Genomic DNA, 16,034 nt, shown 5'->3' with positions numbered 1-16,034 from the left:
TTATTTTTGACCCAGTAGAAATTACATATTTTACTTATTCATTATGTGTCTTGTCTACTCCCACATCAGAACGTACATTCAGTAAAGGATTTTGTCTGATTTGTTTTCTGCTGTATCCCCAGAGACTGAAACTGTGCCTAGAACACATTTGGCGCTCATTCAATTCGTTTCATAGGTTAACTGAATGAATGAGCGAAACACCCACAGACTGACCATCAGGGGGCGACAGAGAGATTGGGAGGGGCGGAAATGAGGAAAATGTATTACCCGAGCTTCAGGTACGGTTCCTCGAGGTTTGATCTCGCTCGGCCACCGTAGAACGTAGGCCGAAAAGGGCAGCCCCTTCCGGGCTCCGCGGTACGGGAAGACAGCTTTGGGTTCTTGGAAACCGAACCCAGAGGCCCTACGGCTGCTCCGTTGCGAAGCTAAGGCTTCGGCCGAGGGCTGCAGGGCCTCCGACCGGCCCGGCCGCCAACGTGGCTGTTTCGGACGCTTCGGGGCCAGGAGCAGGGTGCGTGGGTCGCTATGGCAACGCCGGCGGGGCTGGAGCGCTGGGTTCAGGACGAGCTGCACTCGGTGTTGGGGCTGAGCGAGCGGCACGTCGCCCAGTTCCTTATCGGTACCGCGCAGCGTTGCGCCTCGGCTGAGGAGTTCGTGCAGCGCCTACGAGACACCGATACCCTGGACCTTAGCGGGCCGGCCCGGGACTTCGCTCTGAGACTCTGGAACAAGGTGTCGGGAGGTGTTGGGCGGGGCCGGGTGTGAGCGCGGCGGGAGAGGGAGGAGAGAAACGGAGAGGACCTATGTTATTTGTCCAGGTGAGGCACACCTAACTGTCCACTGAGGAATTAAGTAAGCTCAGCTCACAAGCATTTATCCTTTGTCCGTTGTCGCCTAGTTACTGTGCTAGGTGCTGAACGTTTAGCTGATTGGAGAAGATCTTGGAGGTCTTGAGGGATACAGAGCAGTGTTCCTCGAACTTGAACATGCATAGGATTCATCCAGGGTCCTTGTTAAAATGCAGATTCTGAGTCAGTGAGGATCTTAGTTTTTGCATGTCCAACAAGTTTCTAGGTGATGCTGATGGTCCACGGATCATGGGAAGCACTGTGGAGTGGCAGAAAAGGTGGGGGTGGTCTGGAAAAGCAAGCCCAAAGATTCCCTGGAATTCGGCAGGTAGAGAAGGTGGAAGGAGTAAAGGTATAAAAGGTGAGCTCCTGAAGGACAGGACTGTGCATTTCTTGTCTTTGTATTCCTCCTACCTAAGTTTCCTGCCTTACAGAATAGGTGCTCAGTAAGTATTTAGAAAGAGCAAAAATTTTCAGAGAATGGCAGATAGCCTGGTATGGCTGTGCTGTGTGGTGTTGGTGAGAGATGAGGTTAGAATGTAAGTGCCTTGAGGGTAGGGACTTTATGTTTCTGTTCACCAGTGTATACTTGGAGTCTGGTACAGTGCCAGCCATAGGACAGGCACTGTCATATTGCAAAATTACCCTTGTAGTATGTCAGTTCTTGTGTAGGAATGACCTAATCATTGGGAAGAGCAGAGCTATGAGAAAGAACCCAAGCAATTGAGAATTGGGTTTAAGAATGTAAGCTCTGCCAAAAAAAGAAAAAAAAAATAAAAGGTTGGTTGGTTAGTTCATTTGGTTAGAGTGTGGTATGGTAACACCGAGGTCAAGTGTTCAGATTTCCTTTCTGGCCATTTGCCAAAAAAAAAAAAAAAAATGCAAGCTCCATGAGGGCAGGGATTTTTTTTGTCTCTTTTAGGTATTCCTGTATCCCTAGTACCTAGCAAGTACATGGCGCATAGGACAGGTTTCAAAAAATGTTTGTTAAATTAATGACAAAGGAAGTTCTGAAGTTGAGAGGCCCCATTCAGGCTGAGGAACATGGGGTGAAGCTGTGGGGAGGAGAGAGAAAAAAGTCTGCTTTAAGACTTTCCTGTAATTTCCAGGAATTTCCAAGTAATTCCTGAATTTAGGAACAGAGCTAAATAGATGGGCAGAGCTCAGAAGTTGCTCACTCCCCCTTATCTTCCCCTCTACTGACAGGTACCACGGAAGATGTTGGTAGAAAAGCCAGCTCGGGCAGCGGAGCGAGAGGCCCGAGCCCTGCTGGAGAAAAACCGATCTTATAAGTTGCTGGAAGACAGTGAAGAGAGCAGTGAGGAGACTGTGGGTAGGGCTGGGAGCAGCCTTCTGAAGAAGCGTAAAAAGCGGAAACACCTCAGGAAGAAACGCCAGGAGGAGGAAGAAGAGGAGGAGGAAGAGGCTTCTGAGAAAGGGAAGAGGAAGACAGGGTAAGTCAGAATCAAGGTGAGAGAGGATGGGGCGGGTGGATGATAAGCCTTCTGGATGCCCTTATTTAATCTTTTTTTTTAAAAAAGATGACCGGTAAGGTGATCTCAACCCTTGGCTTGGTGTTGTCAGCACCACGCTCAGCCAGTGAGCAAACCGGCCATCCCTATATAGGATCCGAACCCATGGCCTTGGTGTTATCAGCACCGCACTCTACCGAGTGAGCCACGGGCCGGCCTGCCCTTATTTAATCTAAGCCTGTCTGGGCTGCAGGGGGAGTAATCAGCAACTAGAGAAGCCAGATTCGGAGGATGAATGGGAACGGACGGAGCGTGAGCGTCTTCAGGACCTGGAGGAACGTGATGCCTTTGCTGAGCGGGTTCGGAAGCGAGACAAGGATCGGACTCGCAATGTCCTGGAGCGTTCAGACAAAAAGGTGTGTAGGAGCAGCACATTCTGTAAATATCCAAGATCCCTGGGTGAAACCTGGGGGTGGCTGTGGTTGCAGAGATAGTGATCTCTGGGAAGACAAGGGGCTGTCTCTAGTGATATGTTCATCTCTGTGGTGATAGGACCCCTGTGGGTGCCCTAGCTAAGGTGACTCTCTGCTGTACCTGCAGCCATAGAGATTCATCTCTGTGAGGGGACATTTCTTTGTGCTAGGGTACTTCTGAATGATCCTTGTGTTTCTAGAGGTGAATGGCTGTGGATGTGGGGGCTTTTCAGCCTCTTACTCCTCCACTCTTGGTTTCTTCTCCTAGGCTTATGAAGAGGCTCAGAAGCGCCTCAAGATGGCTGAGGAAGACCGGAAAGCCATGGTGAGTCCAAGGGCCCAGGAAGCCAAGCTCAGAAGACAAAAGGAAAGACTTTCTGACGGAATGGTTAGGCATAGGGAGAAAGGATACAGAGGAAGTGCAGTGGGGATGTTGATGAGGTGGTCACATCTCTAGAGGAGGACGCTTGGTTGACAGGAGCCAGCTGAGGATGGGACTTCAGTTGTAGAAGGAGGGAAGGTATTCACAAGCTCTCTGTGTGACTCTTTAGGATTAAATCACAATGTGTATTAGTGAGTGAAATGTGAGCCTTCCCTGTTCCTGAGATGTAATGAGATCTAAGGTAGCTGAATTGTTGTCTAGAGGGTGGCTGGAGGGCAGGAGCAGAGCAGCTATCCCACTGCCCAGGGATGTGCTGACTATTCAGTTTAGGCACACCATCTTCAGATACCTTCCTACCACCTCATCCTTGCATCCCTTATGTGGCTTTGTGATCTTCCCTGTGGTTTCCTGAGTTGGTTTTCTCACTGGATAGGGACAGAGCCTTCTAATTCACAAACTAGACTTTTTGTGGTATGGGTCTAGACAGTGAAGGCAGTTTTCTAAAAGCCCAGTCTTGTCAAGTGAATTCACACTTAGATTTCTCAAAAGAATTTTCAGATTCTTGGAGTTCTAAGAATGGGCCAGTGGCCCTCAGGCCTCTCCTGACCAATCCATCTTATGTCCCACCCTGCAAAATGACTGTGGTCAGAGACTTCTCAGACAACTTGCAATGCAGTTGTAGTGTTTTTATGTGCCTGATTTAATTTTTCTTTTCTTTTTCAATTTTGAAAAATTTCAAATAGGGAAGTTGAAAGATTAGTACAGCAAACATTCATGTACATTATTCAGATTCAAAAATGGCTAATACTCTGTGCAGTATTTGCCTTGTCTATGTAAATGTGTGTTTTTGTTTGTTTTCTTTTTGGACCATTTAAAAGTTTTAAACATCACTGTATTTTATCCCTAAATACATTAACATGTACCTCCTAAGAATAAAAACATTGTCTGCCAAAACCACAGTGCCATTGTCACACCCAAGAAAATGGGTAATTCTTGTGTATCAACTAAGAACCTGTGTACAATAAAATTTCCCCCATTACCCCAAAATGTCTCTAATAGCTTCCTTTTCCAAACCAGAATGCAGTCAAGGTTTATGCATTGCATTTGGTTGTTAGGTCTCTTACGTTTCTTTCCTTCTATCTCTTTCTCTTACTGTGTCATCTTGACAGTGTTCTACATTCTGGATTTGTCTGATCCTTATCTTGTGGTGTTAAGTTCTTCTATCTTCTGTGCTTCCTTTAAAGTGGAAATTGGGTCTAAAGCTTGCCTAGACTCAGATTAAGAGTTGTGACAGGAACGCCTCTTGGGTGGTGATATGCACTTCACATTGTGTCACATCAGGGAGACATACTATCCATTTGTGTACCTTTCAGTATATCCTTTCTACTGACAGCCTTTCATCTAATGGTTGTTTTTTGGGTGGCTGGCCAGTAAGGGGATCTGAGCCCTTGACCTTGGTGTTACAAGGCTAGGCTCTAACCAACTGAACTAACTGGTGAACCCTTGCAGCTAATGGCTTTAGCAACTACTGCTAATCCTTTCCTGAATCCCTTATTTCATTGAGGATTACCAAATGGTGGTATTTGTATTCTGTCATTCTTTCTACATTTATCAGCTAGTATTTTTATATATATAAAGAATTTTTTCTCAACAGCTAGGAATGAGCTACAGTTTCTTCTTAAAAGGCAGGGCAAATTTTTGTTCCCTTTTAATTACCAGTTTTCAGAGTAAGGAGTTTTGTATAAGAATTATTTCACTTGTGACAAAATTTTTTTTCTCTTTTTTATTTTATTTTATTTTTTGGCAACTGGCTGGTATGGGCATCTGAACCCTTGACCTTGGTGTTACCAGCACCACAGCTGAGAGATAACTAGCCAGCCCTCTTTTTTCCCATTTTTTGTTTGTGTGTGTGTGTCACATTGGACTCTGAATTTTTATTTTTCAATGCAGTCTCATATCATTATTCTTTTTGGTGTTCAAATTGCCCTGATTTTTTGCCTGTATTAAAAAAAAAATCATCTGCCTCACCCATCCTGTTGAAGGAGTATTTAATTTTGGTACTTAGATTAGGTCATGATCATAAACTCCATTTTAGGTCTTCACAGAACAAACAGCAAAAGCTAAGCAGCACAGAACCAGAGCCTCCAGGGGTAGAGCACTGGTGGGGTTTTGCCCCTGCAGTAGAGAAGGTTGTTATCACAGGAAGATGATGTTGCCACAGGAGGAGGGATCATGGTTAGAGCTAGGAAGGGCCTTTAGGATATTGCCAGTTTTCTACTATTGTTCATAATGTGTCCTGAAAAACCTGTATCAAAGGTAAATGTGTAAAAGCCAAGTGATACATAGTATGGGGGGAGAGGTTAGTCCCAGAGAGCTAAGCAGCCCTGATTACATTTAGCCTCACAAAAACACTCTCTGATGCTGTAGTACCAACTTTTTATATTTAATTCATTCTTCCCCCTTTCCCAAACTACTGTAATTCAGTTTAAGAACAGGGCACATCTGATTGCCCACTGTTGGCACCCCAGTGATTTCCATCTTCGTCTCAGTTGTTTTCAGTTTGAGACCTATGCTTCTAAATACCAATCAGCTTTTTTGTTTTCCCCCTTTCCACTAATTTGAATAAAATGTAAGAGTAAGATATAAAATATTCAGTTAATTGCCTTAATTTATCTATATTGAAAAAGATGGTGATGCTGCCCCGAAGACCTTCCAGCTGGATTCTGCTGCTGGAAGGTAGTGTGTGGGGTCAGCATGTGGCATTCCGAAGAGGCACAGCTTTGAGCATATCACTGTATATTATAGAGGGAAAGTGGAAGGGGTGTCTCTAGGTTCTCAGGCCTGCCTGTCAGGGAATTTTTCATTCTTAAGGGTAGGTAGAGAAAGGGATTGCTGTTCCATCAAGATGAGGATTGACTGTTCCTTCCCAACCCAGGTACCTGAGCTGCGGAAGAAATCCCGCCGAGAGTACCTGGCTAAGAGGGAACGAGAGAAGCTCGAGGACCTGGAGGCGGAGCTGGCTGATGAGGAATTCCTTTTTGGGGATGTGGAGCTGAGCCGGCATGAGCAGCGGGAGCTCAAATACAAGCGGCGAGTGCGGGATCTGGCCCGGGAGTACCGGGCAGCTGGGGAGCAAGAGAAGCTGGAGGCCACCAATCGATACCACATGCCCAAGGAGACCCGAGGACAGGTGAGGTGAAGTGGCATCTGCTTCACCCCTGGTCCCCAAGATGAGGGGAGGGAAGGCTTCAGGGGCTGGGCAACACTGTGTCCAGCCCTTTCCTTGTCTTGCTTTTCCCAGTGGGCAGGGGTAGTGATGGGGAGGAGGGGACTGGGAAGAAAGGGCATCTTCTGTCTTAGGGTCTTCATGTGCCTCCTATCTCCATAGCCAGCTCAAGCTGTGGATTTAGTGGAGGAGGAGTCAGGTGCCCCTGGGGAGGAGCAGCGGCGCTGGGAAGAGGCCCGGCTGGGGGCAGCATCCCTGAAGTTTGGGGCACGAGATGCTGCCTCCCAGGAGCCCAAGTATCAGCTGGTGTTGGAGGAGGAGGAGACCATTGAGTTTGTCCGGGCTACCCAGCTCCAGGGTGACGAGGTAAGAGGGAGCCTCTGGGAAATTCTTTTTTATTTTTTTCCTTAAAAGATAACCGGTAAGGGGATCTCAACCCTTGACTTGGTGTTGTCAGCACCATGCTGTCCCAAGTGAGCTAACCGGCCATCCCTATATAGGGATCCGAACCCGTGGCCTTGGTGTTATCAGCACCACACTCTCCCGAGTGAGCCACGGGCCAGTCCTAGCCTCTGGGATATTCCGAGGAGGATCTGAGGCTAGCCGTAAAGCTCACATCCCTCCTTCTCCTTCCCTAGGAGCCATCAGCTCCACCCCCTTCAACCCAGGCCCAACAGAAGGAGTCCATCCAGGCTGTCCGCCGAAGCCTCCCAGTGTTCCCTTTCCGGGAGGAGCTCCTGGCTGCTATTGCCAATCATCAAGTCCTCATCATCGAAGGCGAGACAGGCTCAGGGAAGACCACCCAAATCCCGCAGTATCTCTTTGAGGAGGTACTGTCACCACACCTTCCACTTTGCCGAGGTTGCCAGGTTGTTGAGGTTGCCAGGTTGTCCTGTCAGAGCTCCTTTTACATGATACTTTGAGTAGTCGTTTACCTATCCCCCTAAATAGTAAGGTTATTTATTTATTTATTTATTTATTTAAATCTCTATATAAAGATGACCGGTAAGGAGATCTCAACACCTGGCTTGGTGTTGTCAGCACCACGCTCAGCCTGTGAGCTAACCGGCCATCCCTACATAGGATCCGAACCCGTGGCCTTGGTGTTATCAGCACCGCACTCTCCCGAGTGAGCCACGAGCTGGCCGTGTAAGGTTCTTGAGAATAAAGCATATACCCATTTTTTGTTTCTGTTCTCACTTCCTGCCACAGTGTCCATGCCTGTTAGGCATTCAGTATGTTCAGGTTGGAAGGATGTGTAGACGGATAGATGGAGTGGGGTGTGTGGATAAATGTGGACCTCCCCATACTCCAACCCAGCTCGGCCACAGTTCCACTGCATGGGCCAGAGAGTGAGGAGTTAAAGGATGTGTCTTCCTGCTTTTTTACCTTCTTTCATCCCAGTGCTTCTGGGTCTGTCTTAGTTGATCTGTCCTTTTGCAGCTCAAGTGTAGCAGAGCCCTGAACTTGACAACCGAAAGGGCTAGAACTGCCAGGGCTAGATGAGGACCCCTTTGAGGGCCTTAGGTCTGTCATCCTATTTGTTCACCCTTCTTTTCTGGTTTTCAGCTTCTGTCTGTTCCTTCCTTTCATTCTGCCCTACCTGGCTTTTACAACTTTCTTCTCTGAATTGAGGCTGGTTCCTAGGAGGCATATTTAGTAAAGGGAAAACCTCTTCTTTCTCCTTGTCATTCAGGGTTACACAAAGAAGGGTATGAAGATTGCCTGTACCCAGCCCCGGAGAGTGGCAGCTATGAGCGTGGCTGCCCGAGTGGCCCGGGAGATGGGTGTGAAGCTCGGGAATGAGGTGAGATATCGGGGCTGAGTGGTGAGGGGAACCCCTAGGGTCTGGGACTCAGTCCACACTGCCCTCAGGGGCCCACATCACAGGTCCAGGCACTGGCCCCACTTCCCTAGCCTTGAGTTCCCTTTGAGAACACCAGCCCACTCTCTGTCGCTATTGGCCTCTTGACCAGGTTGGCTACAGCATCCGCTTTGAGGACTGCACATCAGAGCGAACTGTCCTGCGCTACTTGACAGACGGGATGCTTCTCCGGGAGTTCCTCTCTGAGCCTGACCTTGCTAGTTACAGGTATGCCTAGAGCCCCGTCCCGTGGGAGAGCCATCTGCCTTTTCTTCCTCCTGCTCTGCTGCAGCCTCTCCCCATCAGTGCCTTCTTGTCTCTCCTTTAGTCTCTGGCTTTTCTCTCCCTTCTTCCCACCCAGCCAATTTGGTCATTGCCTTCTGATGAATCCACCAGTTCTTAAATCTTTATGGTTCCAGCGGTCCTAGAACTGACCTCCGGGTACCATGGAGATGGGGCCGGAGGGCAGAGGTGATTGCAGAGAAAGCCTCTCCCTCCCTCCACATTTATTTCCAGGGTTTAGAAAACTACCAGGATGGCAGAGTGGTGCTATGGGCACCTGAAATGCCATGTGATGACCATTTGAAGACACTCGGCATGTTCAGCTTAGAGGGTAGAAACTCAGGGGAGATGTCCTGGTTTCCTCTAAGTATGTGAAGGGCCAATACATGGAAAGAAGGATCAGACTTGTTTTATGCAACCCCAGAGGGCACAACTAGGAACCTGGGGGGAGGTTATAGGGAGATGAATTTCAGCTCAATACCAAGAGTGCTCAGACCCAAGTTGTGGGGTGGCTCAAGTCTTGGGGTGGCTTGGTTTGTGAATAGTGAACTCTTAGTGCTGGAAGTGGCCAAGCAGGGGTCGGATGAGCATGTGTAGAGGGGAGGAAGGGATTCATGAATGGGATGGGGGTAGGGTCAGGCTAGCTGAGCAGTAAAAGCTCAGTGCCTTTTCAGCTCTTTGGAGGCTGTGAATTTCTGGTCTGGGAAGATCACAGTGGAGCAGTTGGACAGATATGATTTGATCCTTTACATTTCTTGCAAAAATTTCTGAGAATCCACGGAGGGCCAACCAGTGCAAGAGTGTGCGATGAGAAATGGGTTTTCCCATCAAGTCAGCCTGCTTTGTGGAATGGCTGGGGACTTTGCCATCATGGTTGAGGTCAGTGACTAGGGGGAGTGGTAAGCAACTATGAGCTTGACCACCACCCAGAAAACCAAAGAGTAGAGCAAGGAGAAAGAAGGTCGCGTACAAATAACTAAGTTAAGGAGAAACCAAGGGGTTGGCCAGCTAGCTCAGTTGGTTAGAGCACAGTGTTATAACAACAATGTCAAGGGTTTGGATCCCATACCAGCCAGCTGCCTCTGTGTGTGTGTGTGCGTGTGCGCGTGTGTGTAACCAAGAAGTCTGCAGCGTCAGAAGGCTCAACATGCTTCTTGCTTCAGAAAGATGAAGCAGGATCAACCCGGTAGCAATTGCCCCAGAGGACCCTAGGACATTCTGGGCTGTTTGAATTGTGTCAGCTCAGGTCTTTGTTTATGCACAGCCAGCCTGGGAGGCCCAGTCTTATTCACAGGGGCCTTGCCCTCACTTTTTTTTTCTTTAAAGCATATCCTTATTCTGCGTCCTCTAGTATATGCAGCTGCTGGCTCTAAGCAGACTTGACTTTGATCCAGAGGGGTTGCCTGACTTGTCCTAGCCTTGGCTCCCAACCTCCACATCTTGGCTTCTTTTGTCTGCTGAGGCTGGGATAGGCTGCACACCATGAGGCCCTGGCTTTCTCTAACTTTCTGTTGGTCTTACCCAGCTGGGATGGTTGGCATCTCTTTAGAGCCCCCTCCCCCACTTCATTCTTGGGCTCTTTGCGTCTGTCCCTGCCCTCTCATCCAGGGGACCCTGGTATCCAATCCTGCATTGCATAGCTCTCCTCCCTCACCTCCCTCCGTTCCTTCCCCAGCGTGGTGATGGTGGATGAGGCTCATGAACGGACCCTGCACACAGACATTCTCTTTGGGTTGATCAAGGATGTTGCTCGCTTCCGACCTGAGCTCAAGGTCCTGGTAGCTTCAGCCACATTGGACACTGCCCGTTTTTCTACCTTCTTTGATGACGCCCCTGTCTTCCGAATCCCTGGACGAAGGTTTCCAGTCGACATCTTCTATACCAAGGTGCTCCCCTCAGGGAAGATGGACTTAAGTCTGAGGCAGAGAAGCTGGGACCTTTGGAGTAGGTTGTCCCAAGAAGGGAAGGGTGGAATGGAAAGTCCAAAGGGGTACTGGGGTCAAGTGTATGTTGAGCTGGGAGGAGAGGGAAGGTTTTCCTAAGCAGGTGGCCCTTCTGTGACTCCACCTCTTCCTCTTCCCCAGGCTCCAGAGGCTGACTACTTGGAAGCCTGTGTTGTGTCTGTGCTGCAGATCCATGTGACCCAGCCCCCTGGGGATATCCTGGTGTTCCTGACAGGACAGGTGTGTGACATGGTGGGGAGGGAGGATGACGTATTCCATGAGAAGACTGAGCCAGTATGTTGGCCTTCTTTGACTGGGATCCCTGCTACTCTCCTCACCCCAAATCCAGGAGGAGATTGAGGCTGCCTGTGAGATGCTCCAGGATCGCTGCCGCCGCCTGGGCTCCAAAATCCGAGAGCTCCTGGTGCTGCCCATTTATGCCAACCTGCCCTCTGACATGCAGGCTCGTATCTTCCAGCCCACGCCCCCTGGGGCACGAAAGGTCAGTTGGAAAGGGCTCTTTTTTTTTTGGTGGCTGGCCAGTATGGGGAACCAAATCTTTAACCTTGGTGTTATAAGGCTGCACTTTAATCAACTAAGCTTAGCAGCCAGGCTCCCAGTTGGAGGAACTCACACTCTTTACCCCTACAGTACATACAACTGGTAGTGAAAAAGAAGGTGTGTCCTACTCCTCGCAAGGTGTGTCCTGGGCACTGCTGCAGACACAGGCTAGGAACAGCCAGTCCCTTGCCTCCAGGGCTGGAGAAAGAGGATGAGTATGGCATGAACCAAGAGATAGCCAAATGCATGATCCAGAAAGTAAGCACTGTAGAGATTCAGAAGAGAAGAAAAGCACTTGGTATGTCAGGAAATGGGATTGATATGGACCTTTAAGAAAAATGGCTGGAGAAATAGCAGAGGAGGACCCCAGGTGTGTTTGAGGTCAGAGAGTGAGCTGTGGTCTTAGTGAGCAGTTCACATGGTGAAGTAGTGGGAGACAAGGTTGAAAACAATTTTGGACTGAGATTAGGAAGGACCTTTGATGGCAGGTGAAAGAGATTGGACTTTAGACAGTTGAGTGGCCAAAAGATTCTGAGTATAGATATAACTTTCATTCAGCAAATATTTAATGAGTTCCTCCTGTGTGACAGGCACTGTTCTAGGGGATGAGGATATAGTGATGAACAAAGTCCCTAGCTTTGCAGGACCTGCAGCCTAATGGGAGGAGACAGTGGACACCTAAATACAGTGTCAATTTGTGGCAAGTGCTATGAAGACATACAAGGCAGCATAGGAAGATGGAAACTCTGGGGGGTGGGGATGAGAAGCAGCAGGAAAATATTTTCCTCAGAGCATAGGGCAAAAGGTGAAAGTGGAGCAGAGACCCCAACCAGGCTGATATCTGAGTTCTCCAGGCAGAGGGAACAGCTGATGCAAAGGATCTGAGTCAGGAGTGCACTTAGACGGGTCAGGGGACAGGAGGGTTGGTCTGCTAGGAGATGATGTCAGGCAGCCGGGGGCTGGGTGATTCAGGGCTTCAGGGGACTTGGATTTAGGTCTAGAGTACGATGGGAAGTCACCGATGGATGGGGGAGTGATGTGACAGGTTTACATTTTAAAAGGACCACTCTGGATGCCATATGACGGGTGGAAGTAGAAGCAGGAGACTGGTTAGAAGGCTGCTACAGGAAGTGATGTATGGAGATGACTATGAAAGCGGTGGTGGGGGAAATGGGGGTAGGAACCAGGACACCCCCCCTTCCATCTCTGACAAAAACCCTCAACCTTCACCAAGCTCAAGGGTTCGGATCCCCTTACTGGCCAGCCAACAAAAACACCCCCTAAATCCTCTTTTCCATTTCCTTTCCTCATTATGCCCCTGCTGACTCCCACTCCCCACTTCTCTCGCCCTTCTCTTGGCCTTGTCCACTTCTCCTGACTTTGGATACTAATTCCCTCTGCTCCTGCCCCTTACTGCAGCTGCTTTTCTACTCCTAACTTTCCAAAATTACCTTTTCTGGGTAACGGGGGGGGGGGGTGTGTGTGTCTGGGTGACCCCTTATCCTCTCACTCAGGTGGTTGTGGCAACAAATATCGCTGAGACATCGCTCACCATCGAGGGCATCATTTACGTGCTGGATCCAGGGTTCTGTAAGCAGAAGAGCTACAACCCCCGCACAGGCATGGAATCCCTCACTGTCACACCCTGTAGCAAGGTCAGCCCGGGTCTCCATGGGGGTGGGGAGAGGCAGACTTGTCCCACAGGGAAGGTCCAGTCAGGAGCAGGGTGGTGACTTCTTAGAGGATGGGGGATAAGCAGTTTTCATCACCTAGATTTCCTGCATAAATACTTCCCTTTCTTTTCCCTGACCAAACTGTCAGCCAGCCTCCTCTCCTTTTTTTCCAGGCCTCAGCCAATCAGCGAGCTGGCCGGGCAGGGAGGGTAGCTGCAGGGAAGTGCTTCCGCCTGTATACTGCCTGGGCCTATCAGCACGAGCTTGAGGAAACCACGGTCCCTGAGATCCAGAGGACCAGCCTGGGCAATGTCGTGTTGCTGCTCAAGAGCTTAGGTGATTGGGCTACCTGAGTCCTGAGTGTAGCAAGGTGGGGCCTGGAGTCACTGGCCCTTGTGAAGGGCCTCTATCCTCTCTCTCACACCTCTCTCTAGGGATCCATGACCTAATGCACTTCGATTTTCTGGACCCTCCACCCTATGAGACCCTGCTGCTGGCTTTGGAGCAGCTGTATGCTCTGGGAGCCCTCAACCACCTCGGGGAGCTCACCACGGTGAGATGGGAGAGCATCATGGGCCAGAACAGGATGAAAGGGTCGAGGTGGCTCCAGGGATCTCTGTAGTGGTGGAGGGAAACCTGAGGGAGGACTGGCCTAAACTTCAACTCTTATGTCTCCTCTTTTTAGTCTGGTCGAAAGATGGCAGAGCTGCCGGTGGACCCCATGCTGTCTAAAATGATCTTGGCTTCTGAGAAGTAAGCCCTTCTACCCTTCCTGGGTTCCCAGCTCAGAAGTTGGCCATGCCTGCTCTGTTCGTGGGCCATCTTTGTCTCTTTCTCTTTTTCTCTCCATAATATTATTTTCAACAAATAGTAAGTTAGAGAACTCTTATTGCCCCTTTTGAGGCCCACAAGGGTCAGTAAGGGACTTGATCCTGTCCTTGATCATTTTAAATGGATGAGATTGACAGAAAATTTGGAAGCATGAACAAAAGTGGAAGATTTTCCATCTGTGAGGGGTGTTGAGTGAGGGCTGGTTTTGGAACTTAATCTTCTTAAAGTTTCAGATTGGAACAGTTAGATGTAGCTTTGGAGGGACCATCTTTAAATGCCATTCCTCTGCTGTGGTTGAGGTCAGAGGTCTCTCCCTGATGCACATAGTGCACCTTCCTACTGCAGAACCCTCAGAAGTCCCCAGTGCTTCCTACCCCTTCCTCCGTGGATATCCGTCCTGTGCGACTGTTTCATCTATGCCCCACCTCCTTGACCCCCAAGCTGCTGCTGCCCACAGAATCTCCATGTTGTCTAATTTGTAGCCACTATATCAACCAGCCTTCCCCACGTGAAGAAACTTGCCCACCGTGTCTGTCCTTATGTGTCTTGCTTTGAACTCTCATTCTTTTCCTTTCCCCCTCCCCAGGTACAGCTGTTCAGAGGAGATCCTGACAGTGGCCGCCATGCTTTCTGTCAATAACTCTATCTTCTACCGACCCAAAGACAAGGTCGTCCATGCCGACAATGCCCGCGTCAACTTTTTCCTGCCTGGTGGGGACCACCTGGTTCTGTTAAATGTTTATACACAGGTCACTGGGCTTGGGTGAGTGGGTATGAGGGAGACATGGGGCACTCTAGTCCTGCTGTATACTTAAGTGTCCCCCTCTGCCCTTCTTTTAAACCTTCTTCACAGTGGGCTGAGAGTGGTTACTCTTCCCAGTGGTGCTATGAGAACTTCATACAGTTCAGATCGATGCGCCGAGCCCGGGATGTGCGGGAACAGCTGGAGGGACTCTTGGAACGTGTGGAAGTTGGTCTCAGTTCCTGTCAGGGGGACTATATCCGTGTACGCAAGGTCAGCATTTCTTCAGTCTACTGCTGTCTGTCCCCCTGGTGCCTCCCAAGGAGCAAGCTTCTCCTGGGGACATGCAGCAGTCCCTCCCGCCCCTGAACATGCCCTCTTCCCCTTGTGGAAGATGTGTTATCCTGGGGCTCTTGCTTTCCCAGAACACTGAAGGTTTGTTCTCAGTGGGTTCTTCACGCATTGCTGACCTTTCTAGTTCTCCAGAAGTCTAAACTAAAAAGGTAGTGAGTGCTGAGGGTCCCTGAATGTCTGCTTCTCCCATTGACATTCTTTCCTGCATGCTCTTTAGGCCATCACTGCTGGATACTTTTACCACACGGCACGGTTGACTCGTAGCGGCTATCGCACAGTGAAACAGCAGCAGACAGTGTTCATTCATCCCAACTCCTCCCTCTTTGAGCAACAGCCACGCTGGCTGCTCTACCACGAACTTGTCTTGACCACCAAGGAGTTCATGAGACAGGTGAGGGGACCATCACCTGCCCAGACAAGGGCAGATTGTGTGGGTTGATGGTATCCTAGCAAGCTAAGAACCAAGGTTTAAGTTCTTGGCAGGAGAAAGAAGTAAGTATATTGATTTAAGGTAGGATAAGACAGAAAGGCACTTTTTTTTTTTTTTTTTTTTTTAAAGATGACCGGTAAGGTGATCTTAACCCTTGACTTGGTGTTGTCAGCACCATGCTTACCCATTGAGCTAACCAGCCATCCCTATATGGGATCTGAATCTGTGGCCTTGGTGTTATCAGCACCACACTCTCCTGTGTGAGCCACAGGCCAGCCCGAAAGGCACTTTTTTAAGTGCCTCAGCATCGTTCTAAGATCTGAGAACTATACATTCATTAAATATTTGAATGCCTACTCTGTGTTTTAGGTACTAGGGCTAGAATGGTGAACAAAGCAGATCAAGTCGCTCTTCATAGTGTACTTTACGTTCCAGGCTTTATTCAGGGATAGCTGACCTGGTACCTTGAATAACATATAGAGCTGTGTCTGCCTTTTGGGTATATGATAGAGCCAGACACCTTCCCTAGCCCTGAAGTCGAAGGGGATTTCTTTGACCACACACATTTGGAGGGGCTGGCTAGTCAGCTCAACTAGTTAGAGCACAACGTTGTAACACCAAGGTCAAGGATTTGGATCCCCATGCTGGCCAGCCGCCAAAAAAAAAAAAAATCTAGGTTGAAAAAAGGGAACCCTACTGATCTTTTCTTTCCCCTTCTAGGTATTGGAGATTGAGAGCAGTTGGCTTCTGGAGGTGGCTCCCCACTATTATAAGGCCAAGGAGCTAGAAGATCCTCATGCTAAGAAAATGCCCAAAAAAATAGGTAAAACACGAGAAGAGCTAGGGTAAGAGAATGGGACATAAACAGAACCTGACACTAGTTCCTTTTCCCCTATATGTTATTTAATATCCGTGAAATAAAGTTATTTTTGGAATAAAGCTTGTGAGAACTT

At 49.0% G+C, this 16,034-nt stretch overlaps 1 protein-coding gene across 1 annotated transcript; it reads left to right on the top strand.

Annotated features, from left to right (window-relative positions):
- Positions 1 to 367: 367 nt before the first annotated feature.
- Positions 368 to 16,020, top strand: DHX16 (DEAH-box helicase 16). The gene is made up of 20 exons (XM_063098493.1): positions 368 to 732; positions 2,055 to 2,302; positions 2,574 to 2,736; positions 3,062 to 3,118; positions 6,111 to 6,365; positions 6,564 to 6,767; positions 7,040 to 7,231; positions 8,098 to 8,208; positions 8,378 to 8,493; positions 10,223 to 10,433; positions 10,632 to 10,730; positions 10,840 to 10,992; positions 12,566 to 12,706; positions 12,898 to 13,060; positions 13,159 to 13,277; positions 13,410 to 13,477; positions 14,142 to 14,304; positions 14,409 to 14,570; positions 14,869 to 15,042; positions 15,802 to 16,020. The coding sequence occupies exons 1-20, from the start codon at positions 526 to 528 to the stop codon at positions 15,928 to 15,930; spliced, it is 3,135 nt and encodes a 1,044-aa protein (XP_062954563.1). The 5' UTR covers positions 368 to 525; the 3' UTR covers positions 15,931 to 16,020.
- The last annotated feature ends 14 nt before the right edge of the window (positions 16,021 to 16,034 follow it).

Source organism: Cynocephalus volans, chromosome 5 (assembly GCF_027409185.1).
Source record: "Cynocephalus volans isolate mCynVol1 chromosome 5, mCynVol1.pri, whole genome shotgun sequence".
Lineage (NCBI taxonomy): Eukaryota > Metazoa > Chordata > Mammalia > Dermoptera > Cynocephalidae > Cynocephalus > Cynocephalus volans.
This window is presented reverse-complemented; position numbering and strand designations above follow the sequence as displayed.

What these genes read in the sequence shown, in the direction of transcription:
- DHX16 (XM_063098493.1), top strand. Translation starts at nt 526, where the DNA reads ATGGCAACGCCGGCGGGGCTGGAGCGCTGGGTTCAGGACGAGCTGCAC. An exon ending in AAAGGGAAGAGGAAGACAGG is followed by an intron (nt 2,303 to 2,573) that starts GTAAGTCAGAAT and finishes TCTGGGCTGCAG; the next exon opens with GGGGAGTAATCAGCAACTAG. An exon ending in TGGTGTTCCTGACAGGACAG is followed by an intron (nt 10,731 to 10,839) that starts GTGTGTGACATG and finishes CCCCAAATCCAG; the next exon opens with GAGGAGATTGAGGCTGCCTG.